This window comes from Argiope bruennichi, chromosome X1 (assembly GCF_947563725.1).
Source record: "Argiope bruennichi chromosome X1, qqArgBrue1.1, whole genome shotgun sequence".
NCBI lineage: Eukaryota > Metazoa > Arthropoda > Arachnida > Araneae > Araneidae > Argiope > Argiope bruennichi.
In genome coordinates, this window is record NC_079162.1 from 121219179 (window position 1) to 121235530 (window position 16352).

The window sequence follows — 16352 nt, forward strand, 5'->3', positions numbered from 1 at the left end:
AGCTGCAGGTCGTATATTTGACCCTGTAGGATTTCTCGGACCATTTATAATTAGATAAAGATTTTAATCCAAGAACTGTGATGTTTGAGTTTGGACTGGGACGAGCGTTTCCCAATGAAATTAGACACTGATTGGAATGAATGGTGTGAGGAAGTTCTAGAACTGAATACTTTCGATATACCCCGTTACTATTTTAGAGATACTCATTCCACTGAAATAGATAACATTCAAATGCACTGTTTTTCAGATGCCTCTAAGAAAGCTTATGGAGCGGTTGTGTATTTTCGAGTAGCATTAAAGGACGGAAAGAGTTTTACTAGTTTTGTAGCATCAAAGTGCAGAGTGGCTCCACTAAAAACAATTTCGATACCTAGACTTGAGTTAATGAGTGCTCTCTTGGCAGCTAGATTGAGTAATAAAATCTCTAAAGTATCCATTAACTCATTACTTCTGGACAGATTCATCTATCACTTATTTTTGGATCAAGGGAGCTACTAGCAGATTTAAACCATTTGTGAAAAATAGAGTTCAAGAGATCCAAAGATTTACTGACCCAAAAGACTGGCGTCATTGTCCTGGAAAGGATAATCCTGCCGATTTAATATCAAGAGGTATGTCGGCAGCCGAACGTCGTGATAGTGATTTTTGGTGGATGGTCCTGCTTGGTTAGCACAGAATGAACACTCTTGGCCCAAATCTTTTGGAACTGTCAAAACAGTTAAATATTGAAAACATAGAAAATTACGAGCTTTGCAAAGGAGCTATTTTAACTTCAACAGTTGTAAAGTGCCCTTCAGAGAACGATTTAATTACAAAATATTCTTCATTTGACAAATTAGTTAGAATCACTGCATGGTGTTTAAGATTTATTAATAATTGTAAAATTAATATTTCTAATAGAAAGAAAGATTATTTAAGTGCTATCGAAATACAAAATGCTACAAAGATGTTAGTAAAGTATGTACAACGATTTGAATTTAAGTCTGAAATAAAGTATTTACAATTAAAGCATCAAATTCCAAAGAATAATAAAATTTTATCTCTAAATCCATTTCTTGACAAAGATGAGCTGCTACGAGTTGGGGGAAGATAAAAATTTTCAAATCTGTTAGATAACCAGAAGCATCAATTGCTTTTACCCAAGTCACACCATTTCACAGATTTGATCATAGAACATTTTCACAAAATATCTCTACATTCAGGCACGCAGACGACACTTTTCCTCATTCGCTAATCATACTGGATACCTTCAGGACAAGATCGAGTCAGACGTGTGATAAATAGATGCTTGACTTGTTTTAAAACTAGAAGTCACACTATTAACCAAATGATGGGCGACCCGCCCAGGGACTGAGTTATCCCATCTCGACCATTTGAAAAGGTGGGACTCGATTTCGCTGGTCCCATAATTACTAAACCTAATCTAAAAAGATCTAGGGTGACTTTAAAATCATACATTGCAATTTTCATATGCTTTAGTACAAGAGCTACCCATTTTGAAGTAATGTCCGATTTGACTACTGAGAGTTTTTTAGCTTGTCTTAGGAGATTCATAGCTAAGCGGTCAAAACCCTCAATCATATGGAGTGATAATGCCACTAATTTTAAGGGCGCAAAAAATATTTTGGATTCCCTGCTAAAAGCATGCAAATCGGATTCAGTGCAAAGATTTTGTGCCAAGGAAGGTATAGTATGGAACTTCATACCTCCAGCATCTCCTCACTTCGGTGGATTATGGGAGGCCAATATTGGAGCTATGAAACGGATCTTGTTGAAGGTGACTAAATCAACAGTGTTGACTTTTGACGAGCTTACTACGCTGGTGACACAGATTGAAGCAGTTTTGAGTTCAATACAACTGTGTCCTCTTTCTGCCGATCCAGCTGATCTTCAACCTTTTACACCTGGCCATTTTTTGGTGGGAGCACCACTGTTGTCAATACCAGAACCCAGTGATTCACTGACTAACATTTCTTTATCTTCTAGATGGTCTCTCATCCAGTCTCTTAGATCCAAATTTTGGAAAAGATGGAGTCAAGAATATCTCAACTCTTTGCAGTCTCGAGCTAAATGGAAACTACCTCAGTTGAACATCAAACCCGGACAGCTGGTACTCCTGAAGGATAATAGCAAAAGCCCGATGGAATGGAACTTGGTCCGAATTGAAAGGACATATCCTGGAGCAGATGGAATAGTCCGTGTCACAGACATCAGAACCCCTAAAGGAATTTTTCGGCGAAGTGTCAACAGACTGTCCACTCCCTTTTGAAGAAGGTGTTGGACAACTGTCCAACGGGGGCCGGGATGTTCCGTCCTAGAGACGCCTTTCCCCTATTCCAGCTGTAGTGATCAGGAAACCGGCGCATGCGCAGTTTCTGTTGAACTTTGATACGCTTCTTTTTTATTACTTTGTGATTCAATTTTTGTAATGTCTTATTAGAGATGTAACGTAGAACGATGTAGCTTTGTGTTCGTGTTCGTCAATAAATGTTATTCTGTGTTTTATGATATCTTCAATTCATTGAAAGCTAGAAATAGATTTTAGATGTAGATCCTAAATAATTGAAACTACATAATAGAGTTAGAATGGCCCGATTACATTTAGATTTATTTGATGAAAGTTCTGGCGCCATATACATCAATCAGTTATTATAAATTCTTTTATTAAAAAACTTTTAAACATTATTTTCATACACACATATATATGAAAGCAGATATGAATTCTACAATCATATTTGGCATATAAAATCAGTAAAGTTTAGAGTATTCACCAGGTTAAGGGCATACAGAACTATTTAAAAATTTTTAACGGAATATTCCCCATGTTATTTAAAGATTTTAATGACAGTGAAGAAAATGTGGCATGAAATTTACTCAGTTAAGAACTGCATATTGAATTCATCAATAATGTTTACATTTCAATGGATTTAGCTTTGTTTCACCGTTCGTCGCGCATGTTTCTTATACTTCTGTTTGCAGTAAAATTAGGGCACATGTGTCATTTCAAATCAGTTTAGAAATTTTATTTAGTAAATGGCATAAAAATTTCTCTAAGAATTTTTTACTGCAAATTTTCCTTGTTAATTGAAGACAATATTTAAATTTATTTAGTTAATCATGGTGCCTTGCTTTTTACTTTCAATCACATACATATCAAAGGTGTGATGTGATATGTGATGATATGTGTAATTTAGTATGATTTGCCTTCTGTTTACTATGTAACTTCACAAACAGCCTTTCTTATAAGGGTATTTGTATTGAAACCAAGAATAAGTAATTAGTCATTTAATATCAGTAAAATGTCTTCTGTATAGAGATTTCATGAAGTTAATGATATATAAAAATGATTAAGGAATTTTTAACTACTATTTTTACTACTATTTACTATTTCTCGTAAATATACTTTTTAGTTTCAAACACTTCTTACAAAACGTTATCGCAGTCAGAAACAAAGAAACTGTATAAACGCTATTGTAATATTCCCACTTTATTTTTGTTATCATTTAATGTTAATTTAGCTAAATGATGCATAAGTAAATATTTGCTTATTTTCAAAATTTGACTGTTTTATTTTTATGACCTGTTTCAGTTATTACACGTCTCAGGTAAAAATAATATCTCTGTCTGTGCCATTTACGTAGGAGCATCTACAGGAAAGCACTACATGAAGAAACAACGAAATTATTAATTAACGAAATAGTGTTTCACGTTATAACTATAAAAATTTATTCATTTAGCCTTTAATAAGAATTTAGCTAAGTAACATACAAATAAATAATTGGTTATTTTTGAGACTTGCTTTCTTTATTTTAATAGTTTGCTCGAATTGGTAACACAAAGTAAAATATAATTTCTCATAGAGTCTATTTTAAGATAGGCAGTTTGTTACAATTAGCTGCCCTTATGAAGGGAAAATATATATTTCTTTTTTTTATTTATATAAATTTTTTCACCTAAATTCAGACATATTTTACACAAAATCTTCGAAGGAAAAAAAGATAATAAAGATTTAAAAAGAAGGAATGTTTCATATTATTGTTATAAATCTTAATTTTTGAACATCAAGTATTTATTTTGCTGAACGACATGGAGACCAATTCTGTTTTCAGACATGTTTCAAACATCAATTCTGTTTTCAGACAATAATTCAAAAACATCGTTGTAAAGGCTTTTTTACCGGATGTATCAGAAAAGAAATCCACCCAAAATTAAAAATTCGAAAAAGGAAGCCAGGGGTTTCAGCACATATTAAGATAATGATTCATTTTCTTTTTTTCTTTGTTTCCTTTTGTTTCTCTTTTCTTTCTTTTCTCTTTTTCTTTCTTTTTTCTTTTCTTTTCCTTCTTTCTTTTTCTTTTTTGCTTCCATTTTTTACAACAATGTGAATAACCATTTATTAAGATACCGGAATAGTTATCTGGAAGGGGCAGTACGAAATACGAACTGTGCCATACTTATTGCGAATCGAAAAACATTCGAACTTTCATTTTTTAATGTTTTAGATATTTAAGTTATTTAAGTTATACCTGCTAAGTATATATTCAAGCTTTTATGTGTTGTTAAAGAATATGCAAATTAGTTCGATTAACGGGAAATAAGAAAACAGCAGGATAAACTTGGTGCACCAAAAAGATACAGCGAACATGGGAAAAGTTGTTCTAAAAACATTAGCATATTGGATCATCATTTTCATTAACATGCCGTTTCGGAACAATTTCTTAGACGATCTATTACAGGTAACGAAGATTACTTGGACGATGTATTACAGTATTCAACTGCGCTGTATTGAATTGTACTTAATTGCGGTATCTAATTACGTTAGTCAATCTCGTCTTGGTCTTGGTCTACCCTATCTCTCGAGACTTCACAAATCTTTCCCATCATCCTTAGCGTAGCCTCGTTCTTGAGTATAACCTCGTTCTTCTAGTGAATCCAAACCTTATTGGTTTGGATTCACTAGAAGGGCGGTTGAGGTGATAAGAACTAGTGAGCGTACATTCAAAAGCGAAGTGATTGGCGTCCCCCAGATCACCGCACATGCAGAATAGGCTGTTTATTATATGAAATCTATGTAAATAAAAACTGAAAGGACTATGCCCAGAAACAAAAATTAATAAATATTTATTATGTGTTAAAAGATTAAAAAAACTCTGAAACATACCCATTGACTCTTACACCATTGTTTGAGCTATTCCAGTACCGTTGCCATTCATCCAAAACAAACTTTTCCAATTTTGTCTTTAAATATGAATAAGGGGCCGGGATTGCAATTAATTCTCCCTCTGTTGTTGCAGATTTGACATGATGGTCGGATAACTCATTACCCGGGATACCTGTATGTGCTTTCACCCTGGACGAGCTTGCCAACCCTTCCGCCTTGATTATGTTTAATTTAATAATATTAATAAATTTCGAATTGCATTTCGTTTTCTTTAAAATTTCAATTGATGATAGCCTATCTGTAAAAATGTTAATTTTGTCGCAGTTTTCCAAAGTTCATTAGCCTTAAAATTAATTGCTACCAGCTCAGCCTAGAAAATAGAATTATAAAGGGCTAATTTTAAACAATGAATTTTAATTAGTTTATTATTTTTAAAAATGCACACCGCAGCCCCAAACTTGCCGTCAGTGTACACCTCGAATTCAGAATTTTTGATACTATTTGGAAATTCAATTGTTTTATTTTCTATAGAAATATCATTGATTTTAATATTATTATCTAATTTATCTTCATCTAAAACAAACTTAAAATTAGTCAATCTGTAGAATTTAGTATGAGGAAATTTGTACTTGAAGCCTTTAATTTTCAGTGATCAAGATATTTTTAGTAGTATTTTTTTTTAAATCTCCCCATCTATTTGAAAATTTTTATTTGTTGGAACAATATTGAAAAATTTGTTTTGACGTAGGAAAAAAGAAAAACTTTAGAATCTGGTACAAAATTAAATTTAAAAAAAATTATTTTTCAGATTTTTTTTAACATTTTATAAAGATTTTCTTTTTCTTTTTTCTTTCCTCAATGGAATATCTCTTAATATGTAAAGGATTGCCCTTACTTATCGAATTTCCTAGCATAAAGCCAATGAAATCAGGAGTAGGGGCAGGGTGATGATCGAACTTCGTCCAATGCATATCGATATTTTTAGACATATCGTGACATCATTACTTATTTATAGCTATCATAAGTTATAAATAGCATGTCCTAACATATTGACTGATCAAAATGACTCCAGATAAAATGAAGTTTCAATTTCTATAGTAAAAATATTCGTTTTCTTTGAAATAAAAATGGTTAGAAAATAATGGTATTAAAACCCCTTTACTAAAGTGTGTCAGAGCCATTTTACAATTTATAATATTGCTTTTCTTCAATATAGTAATTTTTAAACTGTTACCCTTTTTACTGCTGAATTTTTTAAAAAAAACTTCAATTTCTTTTATTCTTTATCAAAAGAAAATAGGAAAATGACATAATAATGCCTTTAACAAGTAAAATTAAGAAGTTTTAATAAACCACGATTCAAAATGAATGATTCGAATGAAAAGTCTAGCACTTCTGTTTTCTTAGAATGACTGACGTCATCACTATGAAAATAAAGCAAACTGATGTCCCAAAGGGGTAGGTCTGAGATGAAATGATCTTAAATTTATTTTTATTTTTAAAAGAATATTAGGATGTAAGGTGATTCTTTTTTATATTAATATCATGTATCATCTTAAAAACTAATTATTGCATTTATATGGTAATTTTTTATTGCATAATTTAAAAACCAAAAATGAACTTTCGTTTTTAACAACAATATGTATGTTATTATCTCTTTCCAGAAATTCGCTTTGACAAAATTTTCTTCAAAACAAGAAAAAAGCACTGAAATGTACTATGAAATCGTTATTTATTCTTTGAAGCCATGAGTGCGATCCTTATGATATGAAATTTTTCGAAAAGTATTGTGCTTCTGACTTCTGAGAATGAATGATTTCATCACTGTACAAGAAAGCAAACTGATATCCCACAGGGGTAGGTCTGATATGAAATGATCTTAAATTTCTTTTCATTTTTAAAAGAATATTAGGATGTAAAGTAAAACTTTTTTATGTGAATACATATAACACATTAAAATTTAATTATTGTAGTTACATGGTTATTTTTAAATTAAATAATTTAAAAACCAAAAATAAATTTTAGATTTTAACATAAATATGCACGCTATTCTCTCTTTGCAGAAATTTGCTTTGAAAGGACTATGTTCGAAGTAAGAAAGAAGCACTGAAATGAACTATAAAATCGTGAATATGAAGATTTCGGTGCTATCCTTATGATATGAAAATTTTCGAAAAGTCTAGCACTTCTGGTTTCTTAGAATTAATGACTTCATTAATATATATATATATATATATATATATATATATATATATAAAAGATGATATCCCACAGGGGTAGATATGAAATGATCTTAAATTTCTTTCTATATTAAAAATAATATTATGAAGTAAATTGACTCCTTTTCATGTTAGTATCATATAACACATTAAAATGTAATTATTGCAGTTCCATGGTTATTTTTACATTAAATAATTAAAAAACTAAAATTAAACTTTGGTTTTAATGCCAATATGCGCGCTATTCTCCTTTTCCAGAAATTCGCAATGAAAGGACTTTCTTCGAAGCAAGAAAAAAAAAAGCATTGAAATGTACTATGAAATCGTTGTTTATTCTTGGAAGCCATGAATGCTACCTTTATGATATGAAATTTTTGGAAAAGTATAGTGCTTCTGATTTCTTAAAATGAATGACATCATCACTGTGCAAGAAAGACAAGATGATATCCCGTAGGGGTAAATCTGATATGAAATGTCTTTGTACTTTTAAAGCAATATTTGGATGTAAATTAATTCTTTGTGTTGATAATATCATAAAGCATATTAAACATTAATCTTTTCAATTATATGGTTATTTTTAAATTGAATAATTTAAAAAACAAAAATGAACTTTGGTTTTTGACATCAACATGCCCACTATTCTTTCTTTGCAAAAATTCGCTTTGAAATTACTTTCTTCGAATCATATAAATTCATTAAGGATTTATCTATTTAGATAATTCTCCAGGTAAATGACAAACGGATTTATTTTTCTTATTTTTAACGGCATATTCCCCTTTTATTCCCTGTGTTAAGAATTGTGTATTGAGCGTTTCTCTCTCTCATATATATGTGAAAGATGTTATATGAACTTTCAGTGATATTTATGTTTCATCTTTGTTTTCTCATTTATAGAGTAGCCACAAAAAACTTTTATATGAGGTTGTTTGTGTTAAAACTAGGGAGAAGAATTTAATCATACAGTATTGGTAAAACGGCTACTGGGTGACCTGATTTTTATGACAAACTAAAGAATTTTATTTTCATGGATAATTTTCTACGTAATTTTATAAGTTTTCAAATGGATTGCAATTAGAAATGTTATATGAAAATTATTCAGTGTAATATATATATATATATATATATATATATATATATATATATATATATATATATATATATATATATATATATATATATATATATATATATATATATATATATATATATATATATATATATATATATATATATATATATTACTTTTTAACCTCGCAACATAATAGTACACGAAATTCTTTCATATAAGACATACGTTATAGCTTGATGTCTTTCAGAAAGGTTTTAAAGAAATGTGAGAATCTGAACACATTTCTGTTGAATCTTTTTAAGTTATGAATCCTTTATTATAAGGTCATTAAAATGAAACAAGATAAAGGGCCTCCTGATAATTAAAATGAATCAATTTACTTCGATTTGTACGTTTTCTGCAAGAAATAACGTACAAAAAATATTTTATAAATTTATGCACCATCAGTATAAATGGGGAATAATTATTTAAAGTCATTTTTACGTTGCCATTTCCTGTATTTTGATTTTTTTAATTTTTAAATGATTTTTGTTAAAAAATATCATCTGTTATATAAGGTATTCTATATAAAAACCTTATAACTATTAAAACTTATAATTTGCAGTAATTTATAATCATTCTATTCTCAAATTTGTCGAAAAAAGTCGAGAAATGTACTTTTATAATAATAGAAATGAGGAAATGTTATTGGACACGAGAAGTGATTATGCGAGGAAGTAGACCAAGTTCAGTTTTTTATAGAAATTAGAGCTCTCAAATCCAGTAGTTCCCTGTTCAGTTAATTTTTATTTGATATTTACTCTACCTGAAAGAATCTATTTCTCATAGGCAGTCCATTGAAAAAATGCGCGACGAACGGTGAAACAAAGCAAAACAAAGCTAAATCCATTGACTTTCTCATAGGCAGTCATTCTGTTCTATAACGCCTATGCCAGAAAATGCGACAAGATATGTTGTTATTGGACAAGTCCTTATTGTCGTTTTCTTGCTTTATCTAAGCATAGTTTTCTGTTATTATCCATTCAAAAACAGAGCAATGATCGTCCCTTTTATTTTTAGTGATGACAGAAGACGTGGTAAGATATTCGATGATTTTAAATGTATTGTTGTTCTTTTGCTCTGTTTCTTTTAGTTACTATTAAATTTGAAGTTTTGAACTGTTAATAATACCAAATATTTCTACTAGACGGTTTAGTTTATGACTGGATTAATTATTTAAAACTGGAGGCGGAAGTTTATTCAAAACAGAAATAAGTTAAGGTTGAAATGTAGCGTTCGTGTTCTTGACATTATTCTTAAATAGGCTTAAGATCATCAGTGCCGTGTTTTTATAAATAAGTGCATCAATCGAGCGCTAGCTATAGGGATGAGAAATTTCAGATTAGGAATGGATTAATTTTGTAGAATTTGAAACGGAAATAAATTTACTTTGAGATGCGGTATTTGTGTTCTTCTTATTAATTTTAAACAGGCTGAGTAAAATCAGTGCCGTATTTTAAAGTAAATAAGTGCTCCAGATGAACTCTAGATATTTCGACAAGAAGGATCATGTTTGGACTGGATTAATTTTCAGAATTTGAAGCGAAAGTAAATTTACTTTGAAAGGCGGTATTTATGGTCTCGTGATTATTTTTAAAGAGGCACGAGGTCAAAAATTCAGTGCTTTTAAAGTAAATAATTGCACCAGATGAGCGCCAGATACTTGGACAAGAAGGATTAGATTAGGACTGGATTATTTGTTCCGAATTAAAGAGAAAGTTTATTGAAATCGTAAATTAGTTTTGTTTGAAATGCGACATTTGATTTTCTTCACAAGACTCAAAATCACCAATTTCGTATTTTTAAGTAACTGAGTGCACTGTAAGAGCACTATGATGCGCCATATGATTTGGTTTCGTTTCAATACATTTGTTAGTATATAATTTTGAAGCCAAAGCAGACTTTTTCGATACGGATTTGATGCGTTGCTTTAAAATGTGTATGTTGAAGAGAATGGTTTTTGAAAATTCGTATAAACTGGGATTGACTAAACCTTTGCGAATGATGACACGCAGTGTGGCGATTAATCTTTATTGGGTTGAAATCTTAGACATCAGTTAAAAAACTAAAAAATTGTGCTCGAATCATACATCTGCTAAGCAGGAATAGCAATGATTACAAAATTCTACAATTTCATTCACATGGACCTTTCAAAATTATAACGTGAAGAAGAATTAAACGCATTAATTTTCTTTTTCATTTATTAAAGATTTCTTTAAATTTTTATTAACTCTTCTCTTTATTTAGTTCGCATGAACCTTAATTGTGTAGAATAAAATAAATTTGCCTTAAAAATATAACATGATGCTTAATCATAATGTGCCTTTCTGCTTGCCTTTTTAAACTATTTGACTTCTTTTGAAGAAAAGAAATCCCGATTTCATGTTAAAATTCATATGCTTTGACTCTGTGGGAATTTTTTTCCCTCTCAAATCGTTTTAAAAATTATTATCATGTGAATTAGATGTTAGTGCATTGTTTTAAACCCTTTTGTTTATATTTTTAGTAGCTATGTTTTTCTTTTACTTTTCGCAAAAATAAAGTGGTTAAATTAGAGGTCAAACAAATTCATATTGATTTCTTTGCAATGCTGAATGTGAGTGGCTAATATTAGATATGAATAATATATTACTTGCAAATCATATAATAATATCTAAATAAATTTTATTCAACAATTACTACAATTATTTACACTTTCATCATGTCATCATAATTTTAAAACTGTCATTTGTAAAGATGTTTTGTTCATATTGTGATTTAAATAACATTAATAAATTGTTCTTTTTGAAATCACAAATGGTATTTGCAATCAGTTTAAGATTCCTTATTATTTTCAAATTTTGATATTCTATTAGGCAGAGAGCGAATACCAATATATTATATAAAAAAAAGTGGAATCTAAGTTCTTGCTTGAAACGATAGGTGGCGCCAGGCGACCTGCAGTAACTGTATTTACTACTTGATTCCGAATTTCTTGTTTATTTGCTGTACGTTAAATGCGTTCTTGTAGTAAAATTTTCGTTGCTTGTTAAAAACGTTTAGGTGTAACACAGGACATGTAAAATATTTGATAGAAATCTAAAATTTGCCTCATTTATCGGTGTCACTTGAATTCCTACTAGCTGCAGTTCTCCCTGAGCTTTAATCGTAGTATATTGTATCTGAGAGACCATTGTCAGTGTAGAAATGCCGTGTATTGGTTTAATAATTTCAACATCGGACGGGAAGTTTGTGAAGATCTAACATATCTTGAAAGGCCAAGAAAAGTAAAAGTTGAGGCAATTATTCGATGAATAGAGGATCTGCTTTCGATGTCATAGAAGAAATTCTGAAGAAGGGAGATTCTTAAAAGTATTCAGAGACTCTTGAATGAACTTCGTTATCGAAATTATCTCGATAATTGGATTCTGTAGTAATTAAGATGCTGATTGGAATTGTGATTTCAGTTTTGTCATTATGTTTTTAAACTCGAAAAAAATTGCCCATTTCTTGATCCCATAATCACCTATTATAACAAGTAGATAGATTATGATATTTCAATAGGAATTTGAATGTGCGAGGACGACAATGGCCACCTTACAAGCAATGATTGCAATAAGGGACTGTATTGTTTATTAGGATGGCCATCGAACATTATTCGATGACTTACTTTCCAGTGAATGGGCCATAAAACTGAAGTGTACTTTCCTTTTTAAATAATAATTATTAAATTTTGTATCAAAAATGTATAGCGCTTATGACCTAGAAGAACATTCACTTACTCCATAACAACACTGGGCCACATACCTCTGAAGACTGAAAGACAAACATTCAGAAATTGGATTGGAAATTTTTGGACCACTCGCCATATTCTTTCAGCCCTTCTCCCATTCATTTCTAACTATCCCTATTACTATAGAATTGCTTGAATAAGATTAAACTAAAATCTTATGAAGACGTTTGTTTTTCAAATCAAAAATTCACAATTTTAAGAATGGATTTTTAAAAACCGAAGATTTCCAGTAAGTATGGAATAGTTATTAAATGTGGAAAATTAATTTCAATCAAATATAATATAGAATTTCTTATATGAATGTAACGAATTCTTTTTGTTTTTCAGATAATTCTAAATTAGGTTTCCATTACCTTCTGCTTTCCATTACCTGAAATAAATATTGTAAGAGTGTATATTACATTCTTGTCTGTTGCGAAGTGGTTGTTCTTGTTAGTCAAAATAGTCCATTAATTTTTTTTAGCTGCAAGAACATCCACTTTGCCTCATTTATACTCAACAGGAACCAGCGGGAGAACTCTCAAGAAATCTCTCTCTCATACTCTATTAAAGATGTTATCCTAGAGAACACCATCCATGACATTGTTGTACAATAGCTACGAAATATTTACTTTTGGCTTTAATATAAAGTTTTTACTGAATCTATCGTGTATCCCTGGTTATTATTTGGCCTTTAATTCCTGTCTAATAGTATTCCAAAATCTAATTTGTGTTTCAGATGTTTTTTACTCAAAAGATTTTTAAAAAATATGTGACACAGGATTATTATTATAGCTCACAAAATACCATACCATATTTGATGCATTTAAGTCATTACGTCTTTGAGTTATCACATTTACATATTCCTGAAAGTGCAGACCTATAGACCTTCTATCCATTCTTGGATTTGGCTTAACATTTTAAGAAAGGTGTCCAAATGATAGATATTAATTCTGTGAATCGAATTTTATCTAACTAATTCTCGATTTTGTAGTTATCATCTAAAATTATGTCCAAACAGCCGGATTTACACTAAATGGGTTTCACTCAAAATTTGAAAGAAATCTAATAATTTGGTGTAAAGACCGCACACCAAATTTCTAATCAAATTTTTTTTTAATAGTCTTTGCCACATACAGATGGATAGACTGAGAGTCGGTCATTTTCCAAAAATGTGTTTTTCGAACTAAGGGAGGTTTGAAATGAGCAGCTTTGCCAAAATCTCTAGTTCAAATTTTTTGACGATTGCTCTATTTTCTCTATACTACTTATACGAGAGAGTAAAAACTACGATCCAATTCATTTCTGGCAAAAACCGATATATGCGAATAAATCAAATGATTCATTCATTTCAAGTTATGTGCTTTAATATTATATTTATATATACCCGCTTTTTCGATGGAAATCAATCAGAAGAGTTAATAATATGACAAATTTATATAAAGTAAATAGACGGGATCCATAATTCATGGCATCTGCTGAACAGAAATATCACTGTTAATGATCAATTAAAATATACACGATTACTAATTTAACATTATACATGTAGGATATCCCACGGAACTATTTTTTTTTGACATCATTTAATTCTGTTGTCCCACTGTAGGACGTGATTGAAAGCGAGAATAGTAAAAAGATCATTTCCCAGAGGACGATAATTAAAATTTATACAGCATTCCAGATCAACGCCATCTGTCGAGCTTCCGAAACGCGACACAGCTCATATTGAGGGAGAGACCTAACAAACCACCGTCCAATGAAGACGTTTCGCGCTTTCGCGCCCGCTCTCGCTAACTAGGCGGTAAGTTGTTTCAGTCACATAATGCATTTTTTTTTTAGATTTCTAACGTCCCCCAGAGGAAATTATCTAACTTTCTGTTTCATTCATACCTCCATGTTTTAATCAATTTCCTATATCCCTGTAAATATTCCCATTATAAACTTTTCCCTTTAACTGTAAATAAATTATTTTATTTTTAAGAAGCCTCTTCATACTTCGTTTGCATTATTTTGATCTTAGTTGTGAAACAGAACCCGTAAATATTAAAAAAGCTCTAGACACCTCGCCACTAAAACCCCCGCTATCTACCTTTAAAAAAAAAAAGATTTGGTTGGACTCCCACATACATATAAATACAAATTTTCTTTTTCTTTTGAAGTTTTCAATAAATATATTACTAAGCAAATAAAGTTTTATTTCTATTTAAAAAAATGTTGTAAGATTAGATACCCTTTTTCCAGAAAAAATATATATATTTGCAAAAATTACAAATTTTATGACTATAAAATTTTAGCATGACATTCGCATTTTGTCGAATATATTTGGAGAGTTTCCTTTCTGTTTTTTTACATTAGCTTTGTTTTTATTTAAGAAACACCAAACATTCACTTCATTGATATTGTTTACAGAGTGCTACTTACATGTACATTGAATAAATCACAGAAATTAATTAATAGAATTAATTTCCTAATATCTCGAAATTTTTTTCATTACTGAATTTTCCACAATAGTAGTTCTATTTGACATGCCTTTTTCTATACATGTATCTAATTCATTTTCAAAATTCGTAATAGTTCTTGAGATAAAATGAATTTTGTATGCTCAAATCAGTAAATTTTTATTGGTATTTAAATTTTTTTTCAAGAGTGATTCAGTTTTATCTTTAATATGAGCATGCATGTATAAAGTTTAAACAATATATGAATTTCAGTTATAAAAATAGATCATTTCTTTACTTTTCACAGTTAATAAACATTATCTACCTTCCAAAAGTATTAAAATGATTGGTAAGAAAAATGAAGGTTACTGACACTCTTTCCGGTATATGAATTTAAAAATAATTGAAGCTCTGATTGAAAAATCAATTTTTATGCTAGAAAAATGAATACTTTTCAATTTTTGATATTTTTAAAATTTTTGATTTCTCTAAATGAAATTTACCACTGCCTGCTAAAATCTGAAATTTCGATTAGAAACGTTGGAAAGAGAAAGAATAATTATGTACATTGAATAAATTACAAAAATTATTATCATCGGAGAATTTTATTTCTTATCAAATATTCAAGAAGAATTCTAATGGATAGTATATGTTTTGGTGCGTTTGAAAAATATTTTGGAAATGTGCTTTCGGCATAAATTGTCTAAAAAATGACATACATATGAAAGATCTTATAAGAATTTTCCATGGTATTTCTATTTTAAATTAATTTATCTTCTTGCCTCCCTAGTTTTGTAGCAAGTACCTTTCAAATAAGGTTGTTAGTAATAAAACTAGGGAAAAGGAATTCGTCTTCTATCAGTAAAACTTCTTGCATTAATTGACATACAGAATTACTCTGAGAAATTTAACTGCAAATATTCCATGTTATTTAAAAATTTCAATTACGCGTTTGTAGGAAATGATGCATGAAATTTATATAGTTAAAAGTAGAGCCCTGCTATTTTTTTCTTTTATATATATGCCAAAGATTCCACTTAAACTCACGATGACATTCGTGTTTGAATGCATTTTACATTCATTCTTCCCTGTCCTCTGTCAAATGCCGTTTTTATAATTTTTTTTGCATTTAACTGGGGGGAGGGGGGATTTGTCATTCAAAAAAAGAAAAAAATTCCGCAATTAACGTTTTAGAATAAATGAATATTATGGAACCATATGAAAAAATGTCCTCAAATCAATATTTAAAGTAATTTAGGTACTTGATAAGTAAAATATTCTGATTTTTCACATCCATTAATTATCATTATATCGAAGAAAAAAAATAGACAATAATTTTGATCATATATCAAAATGATCATTTAAAATATAAATTGCAAAACGAATATTTCTAATTTATCAATCAAAAACTAAAAAAAAGAAATGTATTATATGCCGATAAAAAGTAAGAAACCGTATGTGAAAGCAGTGATTATTTTGATGCATGATTATTTTCTTTAACAAACTGAACTATTCCTTGAATTCGATTTTTACTTTTGATTTGAATTCTCTTAAGATAATATTTTGAAATTTTGTTGCCAGATGTATTCTCCTTGAAAATACACAAACTTATTATTTTCAATATTTAATTCTGTTTACATATTAATTTATTTTTAAATACATGCATTACGAGCCA

The 16352-nt window shown here is 29.8% G+C and overlaps 1 protein-coding gene across 1 annotated transcript; it reads left to right on the forward strand.

Annotated features, from left to right (window-relative positions):
• Positions 1 to 1504: 1504 nt before the first annotated feature.
• LOC129959388 (uncharacterized) lies at positions 1505 to 2269 on the forward strand. Its single transcript, XM_056072207.1, has one exon. It carries the CDS (start codon positions 1505 to 1507, stop codon positions 2267 to 2269), a length of 765 nt encoding a protein of 254 aa, XP_055928182.1.
• Positions 2270 to 16352: the final 14083 nt, after the last annotated feature.

What these genes read in the sequence shown, in the direction of transcription:
- LOC129959388 (XM_056072207.1), top strand. Translation starts at nt 1,505, where the DNA reads ATGTCCGATTTGACTACTGAGAGTTTTTTAGCTTGTCTTAGGAGATTC.